Source organism: Onthophagus taurus, unplaced genomic scaffold (assembly GCF_036711975.1).
Source record: "Onthophagus taurus isolate NC unplaced genomic scaffold, IU_Otau_3.0 ScKx7SY_15, whole genome shotgun sequence".
In the NCBI taxonomy this organism is placed as follows: Eukaryota; Metazoa; Arthropoda; class Insecta; order Coleoptera; family Scarabaeidae; genus Onthophagus; species Onthophagus taurus.
In genome coordinates, this window is record NW_027248940.1 from 962,883 (window position 1) to 981,402 (window position 18,520).

The window sequence follows — 18,520 nt, forward strand, 5'->3', positions numbered from 1 at the left end:
CTGCTTCTCTGTTGGTACGATTTAATAGCCACTCGCAAAATTGCAACCGCAAAGGATAGTCAGCGGGAGTCAGTCCTTGCACTTTTTAAAAATGATAGGGGTGTAAACCGTTACTTTTCAACGTACGCCAAATAAAATTCTGGGATACGTCGAGTTGGTGAAAAATTTGACGAGTACTCGTGCTTCGATCCGCTTCCACAATTTCTAGAATTTCTTCTTCCACATTCACTCCATGTCTGTTTAGTCTACCGCCACCAAGACCTTTCTTAGGTTGCAAATTTCCTGTCTCTCTTCCCCGCTGGATTAACCGAAGAAAAGTGTTTTCAGAAGGGATCTGTCGATTTGGATATCGTTCTAAATACAGACGTCTTGCGTGTGCAGCGTTTTCTCCAGCAGCTCCATAAATAATACGCATATCTACGTATTCTTCGTTACTGTACAGGGTGTCCAAATTTCGATGGGTTTGCAGGGTATCTCAGTTATTATGAAAGATAGAAAGTTGTGGTTTTCGCGAACCTGAGCTACTTTTTTGTGAAACTTACAATGCCGTAAACGAAATTTTCATAGACCTCTTCGTTTTTGATACACAGGGAGTATTTCAAAATTTACGATTTTCAGACACCCCCCGTATCTCGGCTATCCGGAAACTTAGTAAAAAAGTAAAAACGGGTTCTAATAGATTTTTTCACGTAGAATCCAATGATGCACGTAGAATTTTTCTAGACATCACGGTTTTTGAGTTATGTTTTTTTAAATGGAACCACCTATATTTTATTTTTTTATTGAACTAGAATTTTTTCAAGCTTTTCAATGATATATAATACTCTATACTTACCTTTATAATTAACCTCGAAATTAAAAAAACCACATTATTTTATAAGTAGGCTATGATAAATTAAGTGATCGCGTTGCTAGGATACCAGAATAAACAAAGAATTTTGAAAATACTATAATATTAATTATTGACTTATTAAAAAAATGTATCTATTAAATTTTGTTTGCTAAAAACGAAAAATTATTAAAAACTAAACATTATGCAAATATGGCTTCAAGTTACAAGAATTGTTCAAAGTTGTTACCATTTTGATGCACACATTGTTCACAAAGTTTAGTAATGCGTTTAATTGCATTTAGAATAGTTATGGGATGTTGCTGTAAATGTGAAAAAGCATCAGTTACAGCAATTTTCAATTCCAATTTTGTTCGATTCTGGGTACTATACCTATATCCAATTCTTGATATATCCCCATAAAAAGAAGTCCAGAATAGATAAATCAGGTGATCTTGCTGGCCATCGCGTTGGACCATGTGTGCCTATCCACCTACCAGGAAATTCTGCAGTTAGGTAGCGACTCACTACTTACGCATAATGAGCGGGAGCTCCGTCCTGCTGAAAATAAATATTATTTAGCCGAATAAGAGGAATATCATCCAAAATCTCTGGCAAGATGGCCAAATAGCGATTAGCGCAAAGGTTTCCTTCAAATATTTTGTAAACAATTCGTGGCCCAATAATAAAACATGCCACGTTAAAACCAAATTTTCCTTGACGCTCCCGCTCAATTATAATATGTTGGTTTTCTTGATGCCAATGCTTGTTATTATGACGATTATAGATTCCTGTGCTGGTAAAATATGCCTCATCAGACCATATAATAGAGGAACTAAATTCAATATTATTTTGTGCATGGTTCAAATACCAGTTACAGAATTCCAAACGTCGTTCGGCATCTCCCGGGTGTAAGTGGTGAACTATTTGTTCTTTGTAGGGTTTATATTTATACTTTTTTAGAATCGCACAGGCTGTCGATTTTTTAATTCCAATTTGACATTCAATTTCCCTACATGATGTTTTAGGCGCGGCTTCCACACATCCTAACACGGTAATTTCATTGTTATTCCGATTTTCTTTATTATATTTTTTTGGCCTGGGCATCAAAAAACTTCCATAATTTATCAAATTACGCTTTATTCGCAAAAAAATTTTTGAATTTGGTTGCGCTCTTTCTGGATATCTGAAGTGAAACAATCTGCTAATAAAATGTTATTGCTGATGAATGTTGCATTCTACCTATTTATGTATAATTCAGCAGCTTGATTAACATTTTCATTTGCATGAATGTAAAATGCTAGCATGTCATATTTTTCATAATTTTCATAGCGCTCCATTTCAAGAAAAAGATAATTAAGTTAAGTTAATTAAAGGTAATTAAGTAACACACGACTTATTGTTAGCACAAAATTCAAAATTAAGTTTGACAGTAATTAACTATATTTACTTTGTTTATTCCGGTATCCTAGCAACGCGATCACTTAATAGACAACCTAAGCCTTGACGTAACACAAATGGGCGGAGCTTATATCGACTCCAAACATTTTCATAGCTCAGTGTGTTGCTAACGGTAAATCACCATATGCAATTTTTCAATTAGTGTTAAAATAAAATAAACTAAGTGACTTTTTATGACATTTTTATTACGGTTTATCATTAACAACTGTGGTTAGCAACGAAAGTCGATATAAGCTCCGCCCATCTCTATGACGTCAGGCTAGGCAGTCTATTTATCATAGCCTACTTATAAAATAATGTATTTTATTCAATTTCGAGGTTAATAAATTATAAAGGTAAGTATAGAGTATTATATATCATTGAAAAGCTTGAAAAAAATCCAGTTCAATAAAAAAATAAAATATAGCTGGTTCCATTTAAAAAAACTTAAGTTGTGTTTATAACTCAAAAACCGTGATGACTAGAAAAATTCTACGTGCACCATTGGATTCTCCGTAAAATAATCTATTAGAACCCGTTTTTACTTTTTTACTAAGTTTCCGGATAGCCGAGATACGGGGGGTGTCTGAAAATCGTAAATTTTGAAATACTCCCTGTATATCAAAAACGAAGAGGTCTATGAAAATTTGGTTTGAGGCATTATAAGTTTCACAAAAAAGTAGCTCAGGTTCGCGAAAACCGCAACTTTCTATCTTTCATAATAACTGAGATATCCTGCAAACCCATCGAAATTTGGACACCCTGTACATTACCATTGTATTTTTTGATTAGTAAAAATTCTAATTTTGACGTTAAATGACATTGATTATTAAAATTAAATGACATGTCCGTTGCTAGGTAACCAAGTCAACTGGATTGACAGCAATAAAAACATGGTATCAGCGGTTCTCAAAAAACAAACACCAGTTTTTGAGTGATTTAACAAATTTATAAATAGCCGTAACTGCCATATTACAAAGATTTTATTATTGGTGCTAATCAGGCATTGCTTAAGTAACCCCGAAATATTCGCAGTTTGAATTTAAACGTAGTGTAATACCGTATATCGTAAGAAATGCTGGCCAATTAATTCAACTTTAATGCTCTATATCTTTGTGATTATTACGTTGTAGTCAAAACATTATTAAGAACATATCTTCAGTTTGGCCCCTAGTACTTGCTCTTTTAATCTGCTCCGTATGTTATAAATCACCCTGTATACTTATTATAGCTAACGCAATCTGGAACAGCTATTATTTTCACTAGAACAACTTTCTAAAGGGTACTTTACTCTTTGAAAATTAAAGTTTTTGGAAGTTTCAGTCAGTAATTATTGTGTCAGCGGTTTTATATTACACAATAAGATTTAAAAAACATAGAACAATCTAAACTAACTCAATCTTTGCCGATTCAAATTGTTCTAGATGTGTTTTACGTTTAACATGGACATTAATTTTGCAAAATCACATATTTTTTGTTGCTCTAAATTGTTCTTGTTGTTCTAGGTACTTAAAATGTTTATTTAATCACTGCGGCTTTAGTTCTTTTAAAGTTTCATATTAAAAATTAGTACTTACAACAATTAAAACAATTCAGAACAGCTGTTATTTTCACTGGAAAAATCTTAAATTTGAGTTGTTGTGATATCGGACAGGTTTTGTTGAATCAGTGTACTCAACGTTTAATATAATAATAGTTTTAAAAAATTAACAAATATGGAATAATCTGACCATCTAATATCCTAAAAATCACCTTTCTCTTTAAACTTATAATAATAAAACATAAGTTGCGATGTAAAGTGTATTTTATTTTGCAAAACTAAGTAATAAATTAATAAATAAACTAAACTAACAAAAGTAGGTTGGGCTGCCAAAAAATGCCTAGTTGATTGCTGTGACCATAGTTTTTCTATTTTCAGTTCCATATCACAAATATATACTTATTATACCTAAGCAATCTGGAACAGCTAATGTTTTCACTAGAACAACTCTATAAAGAACACTTTACTTTTTGAAAATTAAAATTTTTGGAAGTTTCAGTTAGTAATTCTTTCATAAGTTCATAAGTAAGTTTCATTAATATCTATTTCAATAAAAAAAAAATATATTTTTCAAAATACTTGCGGATTCGACAGCATATTTCATAGTTTAGCATTTGCCCATACGCACAATTCATTTAGAAATCATGTTGAGAATGTTTGCACAGATTGCTTTAGTTTCCTAAAATTATTTTTAAAAACCGGTTCTAGTAAAGCAACATATAAAAAAAGAGCTGAACTATTAATAGGAATAAATTATTTTGGAAGCCAGAATATTGCTGGCGTGATAATAGTGAATGCTATTTCAAATATTGCGCTTCTTTGCACACAACTATTTATAGAAGAATTTAGTTATTGTAGGACTAAAAACTGCAATAATTGTTTAAACGTTACTTTCCATAAAAACATAATTTTACCAATTGACATTGACATCGTAACAATATTTGGCTATGCAGAGCTAAAGCAAGTAATAGAAAACTACATGCAAACTCTAAGCAACAATTGCAAAAAATGTGGTCTGTTTATAGAAACAACGAATGGAGAGAACAATAAAACAAAATTGAGTGATTACGCACGCCATTTGTCTTTGAATCGTTGAAATCTTTGAATGATGTAGGACACTACCCGGCATTAATTGGATTATTGTATTATTTAATGATTTGCGAAAAAAACCGTACAAGTTGAAAAAGCTACTGAAATAAATGCACAAATGTGCATATATAATAATAAATGTGCGTTTATAAATGAGCAAAGTGATGTAACCGTATTATTCCATCATATTAAATGTATGAATCAGTGCTGACTACACGTGCTTTTACTGTCGAATCCCGATTGGGTAATTTTTCGGTATTTTTTGGTACTTTTAATTTTGGTTTTTTGACTTACACGGTGCTAGTGAGTGTGCTGATTAACGGGTTTAATTCGTTATTCATCAGTATTAAGGTACTTTCATTTTAAAAAGATCTATCTTTCTGTTCCGACGCGAGTTTTCTTCGTGACCAGTTTTTTGCGCCTCGCCGTACTTGCTCTCAGGCTTAATTCGTGAATGCCGCTCTTGCGGCGCGCGTATTACTACGAAACAACCTGGTTTGGAGTGCTCCGGAGAGTGCGGAGGTTCTTATCATGCGGTTTGCGTCAAGATTGCTAAATCGAACTTATCTCAATATAAAACCGAGGGAGTATTTTGGAAGTGTCCCAGCTGTAGGGGCGCTAATGATAGTTCGGTGGTTATTGAGGATGACTCTGCGACCTCTTCTTCGACTCCTTCTGTGATTGATTTGCATCGCATTTTACAGTCTATCCAAGCGGATATTAAGGTCATGAACTCCAAATACGATGATCTGTTGAAGTCAATTACCTTTTTTGGGGATAAAATAAGTGACTTTGAGAAAACCCTTAAGGGTTTTAATGATAGAGTTAAACGAGTGGAAGGTGTCGCTGCGGAGAACGTCCAGTTGAAAGGGACTGTTACCGACTCCAGGTTGAGTAATCTTATCTTGTCCGGCATTCCGGAGGAAAGAAATGAAAATTTGGGTGCGGTGATTTCTGATATTGGAGCGGTCATGGTGGATCTGATGTTGACGCGGTTCATCGACTTCCTTCTCGTTCTCCCTCTGGAGAAGACGGTGCACATGGGATTGGCGGTGGAAGGAGAAATATTGTTGTAAAGTTTGTGTCTAGGAACTTGCGAAATCAGTTTCTTTCGGCCTCTAAGATGTATCGGAAGAATAACAATGCTGCCTCCCCTGGCCTCTGTATTCCCAATATAAGAGACAAGCTGTTTATTAACGAACATCTGACCCCTGCTAGCGCTGAATTATTTAAAAGGAGTAAAGAGGCATGCCGCTTGAAGGAGTAAAAGTTTTGCTGGTTGAAAAATTGCGTAATACACGTTCGTCGCGACGATAGATCGAGGGTCATGATTATTAAATCGGCCGAAGATTTGTCGAAGCTTTAGGTCAGCCAAAATTAAAAATTTTTATTAAGCCTTTTATTTAGACTATGACTCTGTCTATTTACTATCAGAATGTGCGTGGTTTGCGCACCAAGACTGCTATATCTTATGCGAACTCGCTGAACCTGACCCACGATTTGGTGTGTTTAACAGAGACTAATCTGAACGATTCCATCTACAGCGGTGAGATCGTCGTGACAGAAATTCGACTACTTCTGCTGGTTTTGAAGGCGGTGGTGTTCTTGTTGCGGTTCGCGCGGGCATTGTCGCGGTCCCTGTACCTAGTTTTCATTCGAATGCCGAGGACCTTTGGTTGAGTGTATGCTTTTGTGGCTCGCGAGTGTTGTTATGCTGCGTATATTTACCTCCAAGTGATTCTGTGTCATTTAGCCTTTTCCTCCGTCAACTTCAGTACGTGCACGACCGGTCTCCAGACACACCTATACTATTGGTGGGTGATTTCAATGTTCCCAACAATTCTTGGGCCGCATCAGTCGCGGGGAACCTTGTGCCTGTTGTCGTCGCTAACCCTCGTGCGACTGAGTTACTTCTTACTATTTCTTATTGTAATTTGTCTCAATTTAATAATATTGCTAACAATAATTCCAGATACCTAGATTTAATTTTGTGCAATTCGGGAGGAGTCGATTCGGTGCGCTCCTGTAACGATCCGCTAGTTGACTTGGATGGGCATCACCCTGCTTTAGAATTTTTGTTTAAGTTTGATAAATATCATGTCTTGCGTGAGAGCCCATCGGTTACCTGGAGGTTTGATCGTGCGGATTTTGACGGTCTCAGGGGTGGGCTGGCAAGTGTTGATTGGCGCAGTTTATTTGGTGGGTTAGATGTAGATCTCTGTATTAATACCTTTTATTCTGTCTTGTATGGGTATATGAATGAATTCGTTCCCCAAAGCTTCTCCCGTAATAATCGTTTTCCTCACTGGTATACGCCTTCTACTATTAAATCTGTTAAAGAAAAATTGAAATACCATAAAAAGTGGAAGAGATGGGGTAATCGAAACGACTATCTTTCCTTTAGCTTCCAGCGCAAGCGTGAAAAGGCTTTTATTGCTGCTGATTATCGCACTTATCTGAATCGCGTTCAGAGTAACTTGATTGATTGCCCATCTAGTTTGTGGTCTTTTGTTAAAAGTAAAAGACGCGGTGGCGGCGGTATTCCGTCTCGAATGGAGCTGAACGGTGAGGTGGCGGATGACGGGAAGCGTATAACTGAACTTTTCTCTCAGTTTTTTAGCTCTGTTTATATCGACGGTTGCCTGAATACCTCTCACAAGCGAAATGTTATTTACCAATCGCAGCCGTGGTTCTCTGAACGTGATGTTTCTCACCTTCTGACACAAGTCGACCATAAATTGGGCCCTGGCCCCGATGGCTTGCCGGGACACTTTATTGCTAAATGTGCAGGGGAGTTAGCAACTCCTCTATTCATTATCTTCAGCCGCTCCATTGAAAATTCAGTCTTTCCCTCTGAATGGAAAAAAGCCTTCATAACTCCAGTCTTTAAATCGGGTAGCAGACATTTTGTGTGCAACTATCGTCCAATTTCCCTATTATCCATTGTTTCGAAGTTCTTTGAAAAATTAATTTATGACAACTTATATAGCTATCTTCGCCCTGCTATTATCCCTCAACAACACGGTTTTTTGCGTGGGCGATCAGTTGAGACGAATCTGGTTGCGTTTGTTCAATACATTCAGGATTCTATGAATAATAACTCTCAGGTGGATGCTATCTACACCGATCTGACAAAAGCTTTTGACAAGCTTCACCATAACATTCTTATGGATAAGCTGAACAAGTTTAACCTATCTAACGGGCTGTCTCTATGGATTTCGTCCTATATATCTAAGAGATTTCAAGCAGTGAAAGTAAATAATTTCATATCTAGTTTTACTCCTGTTACATCTGGTGTACCTCAAGGTAGCCATCTTGGACCTATTTTATTTGTAGCCTATATAAATGATGTTTCTGAGTGCTTTCATTATTCGAATTTTTCTCTTTTCGCTGATGACTGTAAAATTTTTGCTAGCATCAGGTCTGCTTCTGACTATTCGGTTGCAAGATGACATTGACAGATTTTATTCTTATTGCTCACAAAATTACTTATTTCTAAATCCTGATAAGTGTTGTCAGATCACGTTCAGTAGAAAGAGATATAACGTTAACTTCAAATATATGATAGGTCCGCATTATCTTACTCAATCCTCTTCAGTTAAAGATCTTGGCGTTGTTCTGGAGTCTAGACTACTCTATCGCGATCATATTACTTCTGAAGCTACTAAGCGCCTAGGATTTATCATTAGGATTTCTCGTCCATTTACAAACGTCCGCTGCATTACTTCTTTATATATGGCTTTATATATGGAACCATTTTTGTTCAGACTACCTGCTTCTGGATCTAGTGCGCATGCCGGTTCACCTCTGTTGAGACTGATGCACACTTGCAATGTTTATTGTTTCAATGTTGATTTCTTTTGTAATTCAATGATGTCGTTTAAAAAATCCGTTTTAACTTTAAGTATTTGTCATTAGTTTTTTCTTTGTAAAATTAATTTACTCGATCGAAACACATTCGTTTACCATATTTATATTGATTTCTTGCGGGTGGTGGGGCAGAAAAGAAAAGCAACATAAATTTGTCCTTTCTTATGGTCCTTATTATTCTTTTTTTCTATCCGCGTAATATCGATGATTATGTGGACCAATCCAGTCTCTGTGTTTATTTTCTTTTCTGCTTCGTGCTTGCTGATTTAATTCCATTTTTTTTTATTGTTTCATGCTTTTGATAAATTTTTTAGTTTTTTTTTTGTTCTTTCTTATGTAGTCTGTTTTCTTTTCTTTTCTTTTATATTATTGTAGTGGACACTTTTTTGGGATTTTTTCCTGTACGTGTCCCGAATATGAATAAATAAATAAATAAATATTAGTTTATTTACATAATTTAGTTATAATTTACCTTAGAATAAGCTTTTGTACTGATATAGTAATACTGATCGAATAGTTATTGTTTTATTTGTTTTGAAACTGATTGAAACTTCCAAAAACTTTAATTTTCAAAGAGTAAAGTGCCCTTTAGAGAGTTGTTCAAGTGAAAATAATAGCTGTTCCACATTGCGTTAGCTATAATAAGTATATATTTGTAATATGGAATTCATAATAGAAAAACTATAGTCACAGCAATCAACTAGACATTTCGGCGACCAAACCTATTTTTAGTTATAACTTTTTCTAGAACAATTACTAGAACAACTAGAACAACCCAGAACAACAAAGAAAATTTGATTTTTCCAAAAATGGGGGGCTAGTCAAAAAACCTGTTTTTTCGGTTTTCTCGCGGAGTTTTTATTTTTTCGATTTGCCGCTTTGGAACAATGTAGAACAGCTCTAGAACAATCTAGAACAACAATAAAAAATTTAAAAATCAAAAAATGGGGGGCTAACTTCCCGCACTCTCTTCACTCGGGCATCGCGTGGCGGCATCAATGAGGAAGATGAACCGAACAAGACCGAACATGTCGGGTTGGTGAAACCACCGGTCATCGGATCTATTTGACTCGATCTTGATTTCTCCTACCTACTCCCCAAATCCAGATTCATAGAGAGGAGTTTGGAGAGTACCTAAGACATTAAAGGTAATACAAAGCAACTTGCACCGTGGCAGGGCTGCAAGTGCAGTATTATGCAAGCACTTTGGCGTGATGCAAAATACCATTGCCCTGATTCAAGAGTCATGGACTATTAACTCAAATGCTTCTGGTTTCACTCGATCCTGGTTGGCACTCAGAATCGACCGAGACCTACAATCTACGTTCCCAGACACATCTCCGCGTAATTCCTGTCGGAAGAATCAAATCGGTACTCTATTATAGTGAGGATTCAATACTTCCTAACGAAGAAGAAAATACTGACTCTAGCACCTGTCTACCTGCCAATAGAAGAGATGGCTCCTACTGCGGTCTTGACAACACTAGTCAACGCTAGTCAGGTTAATAAGTGGCTACTCATTGTAGGCTACGACTCCAATGCTCATTCTGTAGCTTAGGGATGTGGCGAAAGAAACTTTAGAGGTTGCTTGAATTTATTACGAGTAATGACTTGGAAATAATTAAAAAAGAACTGTGAACCTACGTTTGTCAATGCAAGGTATCAGACGATTATTGATTTCACCTTGGCATTGGCGAACGTGTCTAAAAAGATTAACAACTGGTGTGTCTGCCAGGAGCAGTGACATGGTTATCAACTGGACTGCGTGTTGGCGAATAAAATGATGCCAGTAGGGTATCCAACCAACATTTGTCATTGTAGGCAAAAGCCGGGCCGCGCCATAAGAAAGCGCTCTTACTAAAATAGCATAATAAGACAAGTATGAGCAAGTTGCTTCATGTGAATATCTAATTGTAAAATGACATTATTAAAATGTAGTCACAGTATAATTACCATAGTATAGTTTTATTGTTAGTTACATTTAAGTAACGTAATTATATTCTTCGCGTTTGCTTCGAATTATTATGAATTGAAATGTCGTCAACAAGAAATTCTTATTAGAAATTCTGATGTGCGCCTTTATCAGCCCCGCAATAGCATTAATTGCCGTGTGGCCAGTCGTTTTTGCCTACAATGGTCACTGTTGGTTGCCTAACATATTAGCATCACTGTTTTGCACGGGAACGCTCAGTCCTTTGATAACCATGTCACTGGCCAGGAGACGTCTATGTCTGACCATAGATGGATCACTTTTGAATTAGAACCAACTACGTTGTTGAAAAAGAGCGACATTTTCCAGATATCCTTCCTCAGGCTTTTCACAAAGCATGTCCTGAGAGAATAGTGGAGGAGAGAGGAAGGGCATGCTTGTGTCACACCTATTTTCAAGAAGGGTGACCGTAACGTTGCCGGGAATTTTAGACCGATAAGCATATTGCCCGTATTGTCAAAAAATCTTCGAACACCTACTTAAAAATCAATTAACACTATTTTGAATGTAAAACTTTGATTAACAAGACTTAGTTTAGTTTTCGACACGTTAGATCAACTACAAGTGCAGCACTGAAGTTATTTGATAATATTGTAGACTGTTTCGAGAAATCGGAATTTTGCAGTGTCTCTTTTGTTGAATTAACAAAGGCATGTACAGTCGTGATCTTGGGAAATGCACACTCAAGGTCAAGCGCTGTTGTGAGATCCGACTTGCCGCTGGCTAAACGTGCTGAGCCGAGCTCACATGAAGCTCTTAACTCGTGGGCGACACGACTGTACATGTACAACATATCTTCTAAACAGTATGTTAAATTTAATTCAGTTTTCTGACCTCGGTAGTATTAACACTTTCGCGTCCGCTCCATATACAATTAGGATAACGTCAATGGCCGGCATCTTCACTACGTATTGTTACGCCAGGAGCCGCAAGTAATGTCATATAAACGTAAAAATACGTGAGCGGCGCCTGACTATAGACAATATAAAAACGTAAAAATACGTGAGCGGCTCCTCACTGATGACAATATAAAACGTAAAAATACGTGATCGGTCACGAAAGTGTTAAATACGGTGTGCCACAGGGTTTTATATTGGGCCCTATTTTATTTCTCATTTATATCGATGACCTACCTAATGTACTAGGTGCTGATGCTTGTATGTTATATGCTGATGATATTACATTTATTAGTCGAAGCTCTGTTTTTGAATGCGGCTACAGCGGTACAAAGCAATACATTTGAATTAGGTAAGGTTTGGTTTAATAGCAATAACCTGACCCCTAATGTAAGTATGACACTTAACCTGGTCTTCACTTTGCGCACAGATGACCAGGTGAAACCTGATCCTGATTGCAAATTTCTGGGTTTATATCTGGACTCAAGCCTTATATGAGGTTAAGCTAGCCAGTAGACTGAGTTCTGCTACTTTTTTGTTGAGACAACTATCTCTCACTGTCTCCACTCATGCGCTGCGAGCAATACACTTCTCACAGCTAAAATCTCACATCACTTATGGACTAGTAACCTGGGGCTACTCTAGTATGGTTAAGCGAATCTTTGGGATACAAAGAGCAATAAGAATAGCTGGAGGTCTGGGATATCGCGACAATTGCAGAGAAACTTTTAGACAGCTTAGGTGTAAGACGCTTCCATGTCTGTATATTCTAGAAAGCATTAAATATATTACAAACAATATGGAATTACAAACGAAAAATAACCAATTACATCAATATCGCACCTGGATCTGTTTTACACAGTAAAGATAGACAGCTATCTCCAGACATTCATTTAAGGCGCCTAAAAAATTCCTAATTAATAAGGCTTATTTTGATATTGAAGAGCTTTTGGCTAATCCGCCGGGAACAGTGAGACTAGCGGACTCGCCTGTCTAGATTTGTCTTTAAGTTCTGACTCTGTATTTTTATATTTTACTTAGATTAGATTTATGTCTATATGTTACATATTACGGAAATGACAGTATACCAATTGGTTTGGCATGAATAAATATTATTATTATTATTTAAAGACTAATAAAAACAAATAGTAGGATTAAATTGCCCCTCAGCTCGAACATAGCCATTTTTCAAGCTGAATTTCTTGCTATAAACTTCTGCACTGTCTTCAACCTAGAAAAGGGGCAGAAAGGTGCATCAATAAAGAGATCTCATAAAGAGATCTCATCCTGAGAGAACTCGCTAGGGTTCCAGGTCAGAAATACATTGAGGGCAACGAAGTGGCGGACAAGTTGGCCAAAGAAGAATCGAGGACGCCCTTTATTGGACCCTAACCCGGCTGTGGACTACAAAAAATCCACTTAAAACAAGTAATCATTAGTTGAGAGGTCTCAAAGGTAGCCTTAGGTTGGAAAGACACAAAATTTTCGGTAAAGTTTGTAAAGGAACTAGACTTTGAAGCAATATTAAGGTTCATCATTTGCCCTAAACTTTTGGAGGGCTTAAGTTACAATAGATTTTATAGGTCGAGGTGTAATACTTGAGCTTCTGCCTCAGCTGCTAATGATTCATCATTATTAATAAGAAACCTTTCCTTATTGCTCTGTAATCTTAGAACCACTGCCCTGGCAGCACAGCTACTAATAATACATCATTATTAATAAGAAACCTTTACTTATTGCTCTGTAATCTTAGAACCACTCCCTCAGCTTCCACAGACAAATGATTCCCATCTGCTCGAAAAGCTTAATATCTCAATCTAAAGCACTCTTATTGTTAAATTTTTACTCAATATGTTTTAGTAACCCATATAAAGTAGGGTAAGCTCTTAAGCAAGCTGCAAAAAATAAGGAATGTGTTAAAACAAATCATATCCAAATAAAATAACAAACCATTTTTCTACTTAGTTGATACAAACTTGAATTTGGCTCATTATGGATTAATGAAACCTAAATAAGCTTCATTATCTCAATTTAGTCTTGAAAAAATACAAAAATTATCTTCAGCACATTCATATTCACTCAAATGTTAACTTTACACATACTTACTGTTAGAATTAACCTCAAAATTTGAATTAAACCAACAATTTTTTCACAAAATTAATTTTTTTTTAATTAAGATAAGTTTCCAAACCTGTTGTATCTGCAGTTCCATAAATCATCTCAGCATCAGACATTCTTTGTGCTTTGATGTGTTGTTGATTTAAGTACAAATACAAAGAGTGTAAATATCCGACTCCCTTCGAATATTGCGACCAATAAACGTAATAATTTTTAACCAATTGGGTCTCATCGTCCTCCAAAACATGGTCTAATAACTTACTGACATGATCAATTAGGTATTGTTTAGTTTCGGCATACAGCCGATCAGCCATCGAGTCAGGGTGAGCCACACATAACGAATACACATCACTACAACACATCAAAAAATGTATTTTAAATTGAAAATTAATTTGTTTGACTTACGAGAACCGATCGCTCCAAACGGTTCTTGGAACATCGGCTAAAGTAATGACCCCTCGAATGGTTTCTTGGATTGCGCCCCAAATAGCGTTAAAATCGACGCTTTTGGGCTTTAAAGACATCGTAATCACCACCCGTTACTTATTTTCAATATGATACAGCAAATTCTAAAAATAATAAAGACAGTAAAAATTTTTTTCGAGGTTATGTTTTTTTAATCGACCATTTTAAACGAATCTCAACGATTTTTACCTCGGATCGTTTCGTTTATCACCTTTAATGTTGTCCTTTACCTTTTAATCGTTAATTTTCGGGATTATTTCGTGGAAAAACTCTCGAGTACTTGTTAAGAAATTCTCATTTTAACAGACGAGATTTTGATTGACACACACACACATATAAATAATTATTTATTGCACAAAACGAATCTGCGTTGAAAACGATTTTAGGATTAATAATTTTTGATTTTAATAAATTGGGACTTATTAAATCGAATTCGATGGGTTTCGTTATATTAATTTAGCTTAAATTTAGATTAAGTGATGTTTTTGAGGTTATAATGCATGAAGAAATCGACTTTATCGACGATTTATTTTCGGTAAAAGATGGCGCTTTTTAATTGTTTATTTTCTTTATTATTAAAAAGGTTTTATTTAAATCATTTAATTTAAAATAATCATTATTTCAAATTAAAAATAAATTAATTAATTTTTTTTATTGGGAATTCTTCTTTTAAATTTAATTAAAACGATTTTCTAAGATTGAATAGGCAACCCAAATTGCACAAGATTATCACAATAATGTAAACAAATAATTATTTATAATTAATTAATATTATTGCTTCAGGACCTTAAAAGGTCATTTTTTAATCGAAAAAAAAGGATAAATTTTTTTGATGAGGGTGATCAATGATTAATTATCATCGATTATTGTGGATAATCATTGAATTAACGAAAATCATAGGAATTAATGGATTTAAAAGGAAATACCTGAAAAACGAAAGCCGATACAATAAAAAGTGCCTCTTTATTTTCGATGTTAAATTTAATTCTGAATCGAAAAGAAATAATAAAATTTTCTATGTCTCCATTGGTTCTTGAGATATTGCCTACGATAATAATTGATTTAATGAAAATATTCGGAATGAATGGATTTAAAAGGGAATATCTCAAAAACGAAAGCCGATACAATAAAAAGATCCTGATTGTTTTCGATTTTAAATTTAATTCTGAATCGAAAAGGCAGAATAACATTTTTTTTAATCGCTATTAATTCTTGAGATATTTCGTCCGACAGTTATTGATTTATGGAAAATTTTCGGAATTAATGGATTTAAAAGGGAATATCTCAAAAACGAAAGCCGATACAATAAAAAGTTCCTCTTTATTTTCGATTTTAAATTTAATTCTGAATCGAAAAGGAATAACAACAATTTTATATCTCCATTAGTTCTTGAGATATTTCCTCCGACAATCATCGATTTAACGAAAATCTTGGGAATTAATGGATTTAAAAGGGAATATCTCAAAAACGAAAGCCGATACAATAAAAAGTTCATCTTAATTTTCGATTTTAAATTTAATTCTGAATCGAAAAGGAATAACAACAATTTTATATCTCCATTAGTTCTTGAGATATTTCCTCCGACAGTCATTGATTTAACGAAAATCTTGGGAATTAATTGATTTAAAAGGGAATATCTCAAAAACGAAAATCGATACAATAAAAAGTTCCTCTTTATTTTCGATTTTAAATTTAATTCTGGATCGAAAAGGAATAATAAAATTTTTTATATCTCCTTTAGTTCTTACGATATTTCCTCCGACAATCATCAATTTAACGAAAATCTTCGGAATTAATTGATTTAAAAGGGAATATCTCAAAAACGAAAGCCGATACAATAAAAAGTTCCTCTTTATTTTCGATTTTAAATTTAATTCTGAATCGAAAAGGAATAACAACAATTTTATATCTCCATTAGTTCTTGAGATATTTCCTCCGACAGTCAATGATTTTACGAAAATCTTCGGAATTAATTGATTTAAAAGGGAATATCTCAAAAACGAAAGCCGATACAATAAAAAGTTCCTCTTTATTTTCGATTTTAAATTTAATTCTGCATCGAAAAGAAAGAATAACATTTTTTTATATCGCCATTAGTTCTTGAGATATTTCCTCCGACAATCATCAATTTAACGAAAATCTTCGGAATTAATTGATTTAAAAGGGAATAGCTCAAAAACAAAAGCCGATACAATAAAAAGTTCCTCTTTATTTTCGATTTTAAATTTAATTCTGCATCGAAAAGAAAGAATAACATTTTTTTATGTCGCCATTAGTTCTTGAGATATTTCCTCCGACAGTCAATGATTTTACGAAAATCTTCGGAATTAATTGATTTAAAAGGGAATATCTCAAAAACGAAAGCCGATACAATAAAAAGCTCCTCTTTATTTTCGATTTTAAATTTAATTCTGCATCGAAAAGAAAGAATAACATTTTTTTATATCGCCATTAGTTCTTGAGATATTTCCTCCGACAATCGTCGATTTAACGAAAATCTTCGGAATTAATTGATTTAAAAGGGAATATCTCAAAAACGAAAGCCGATACAATAAAAAGTTCCTCTTTATTTTCGATTTTAAATTTAATTCTGCATCGAAAAGAAAGAATAACATTTTTTTACATCGCCATTAGTTCTTGAGATATTTCGTCCGACAATCATCGATTTAACGAAAATCTTTGGAATTAATTGATTTAAAAGGGAATATCTCAAAAACGAAAGCCGATACAATAAAAAGTTCCTCTTAATTTTGGATTTTAAATTTAATTCTGAATCGAAAAGGAATAACAACAATTTTATATTTCCATTAGTTCTTGAGATATTTCCTCCGACAGTCAATGATTTAACGAAAATCTTCGGAATTAATGGATTTGGAATTGAATATCTCAAAAGCGAAAGCCGATACAATAAAAACATCCTCTTAATTTTCGATTTTAAATTTAATTTTGAATCGAAAAGGAATAACTACAATTTTATATCTCCATTAGTTCTTGAGATATTTCCTCCGACAGTCATTGATTTAACGAAAATCTTGGGAATTAATTGATTTAAAAGGGAATATCTCAAAAACGAAAATCGATACAATAAAAAGTTCCTCTTTATTTTCGATTTTAAATTTAATTCTGAATCGAAAAGGAATAATAAAATTTTTTATATCTCCTTTAGTTCTTACGATATTTCCTCCGACAATCATCGATTTAACGAAAATCTTCGGAATTAATTGATTTAAAAGGGAATATCTCAAAAACAAAAGCCGATACAATAAAAAGTTCCTCTTAATTTTCGATTTTAAATTTAATTCTGAATCGAAAAGGAATAATAACAATTTTATATCTCCATTAGTTCTTGAGATATTTCCTCCGACAGTCAATGATTTTACGAAAATCTTCGGAATTAATTGATTTAAAAGGGAATATCTCAAAAACGAAAGCCGATACAATAAAAAGTTCCTCTTTATTTTCGATTTTAAATTTAATTCTGCATCGAAAAGAAAGAATAACATTTTTTTATATCGCCATTAGTTCTTGAGATATTTCCTCCGACAATCATCAATTTAACGAAAATCTTCGGAATTAATTGATTTAAAAGGGAATAGCTCAAAAACAAAAGCCGATACAATAAAAAGTTCCTCTTTATTTTCGATTTTAAATTTAATTCTGCATCGAAAAGAAAGAATAACATTTTTTTATGTCGCCATTAGTTCTTGAGATATTTCCTCCGACAGTCAATGATTTTACGAAAATCTTCGGAATTAATTGATTTAAAAGGGAATATCTCAAAAACGAAAGCCGATACAATAAAAAGCTCCTCTTTATTTTCGATTTTAAATTTAATTCTGCATCGAAAAGAAAGAATAACATTTTTTTATATCGCCATTAGTTCTTGAGATATTTCCTCCGACAATCGTCGATTTAACGAAAATCTTCGGAATTAATTGATTTAAAAGGGAATATCTCAAAAACGAAAGCCGATACAATAAAAAGTTCCTCTTTATTTTCGATTTTAAATTTAATTCTGCATCGAAAAGAAAGAATAACATTTTTTTACATCGCCATTAGTTCTTGAGATATTTCGTCCGACAATCATCGATTTAACGAAAATCTTTGGAATTAATTGATTTAAAAGGGAATATCTCAAAAACGAAAGCCGATACAATAAAAAGTTCCTCTTAATTTTGGATTTTAAATTTAATTCTGAATCGAAAAGGAATAACAACAATTTTATATTTCCATTAGTTCTTGAGATATTTCCTCCGACAGTCAATGATTTAACGAAAATCTTC

General features: G+C 34.1%; 1 protein-coding gene across 6 annotated transcripts in view; it reads right to left on the bottom strand.

Moving 5' to 3' along the window:
* Positions 1-14,705, bottom strand: part of LOC111419461 (cullin 2) — a 28,768-nt gene extending 14,063 nt beyond the window's left edge. The window contains exons 1-3 of one of the 6 annotated variants that reach the window (XM_023052265.2): positions 14,468-14,705; positions 14,178-14,341; positions 13,846-14,123 (exon numbers count right to left, since the gene is read on the bottom strand). In XM_023052265.2, coding sequence (XP_022908033.1) covers positions 13,846-14,123; positions 14,178-14,296 — 397 coding nt within the window. In that variant the 5' untranslated portion in view covers positions 14,297-14,341; positions 14,468-14,705. Of the gene's footprint in view, positions 1-13,387; positions 13,824-13,845; positions 14,124-14,177; positions 14,342-14,397 lie in introns of those variants that run through there. The other 5 variants (XM_023052268.2, XM_023052266.2, XM_023052267.2 and 2 more) reach the window with 5 other exon arrangements.
* Between the last annotated feature and the right edge of the window lie 3,815 nt (positions 14,706-18,520).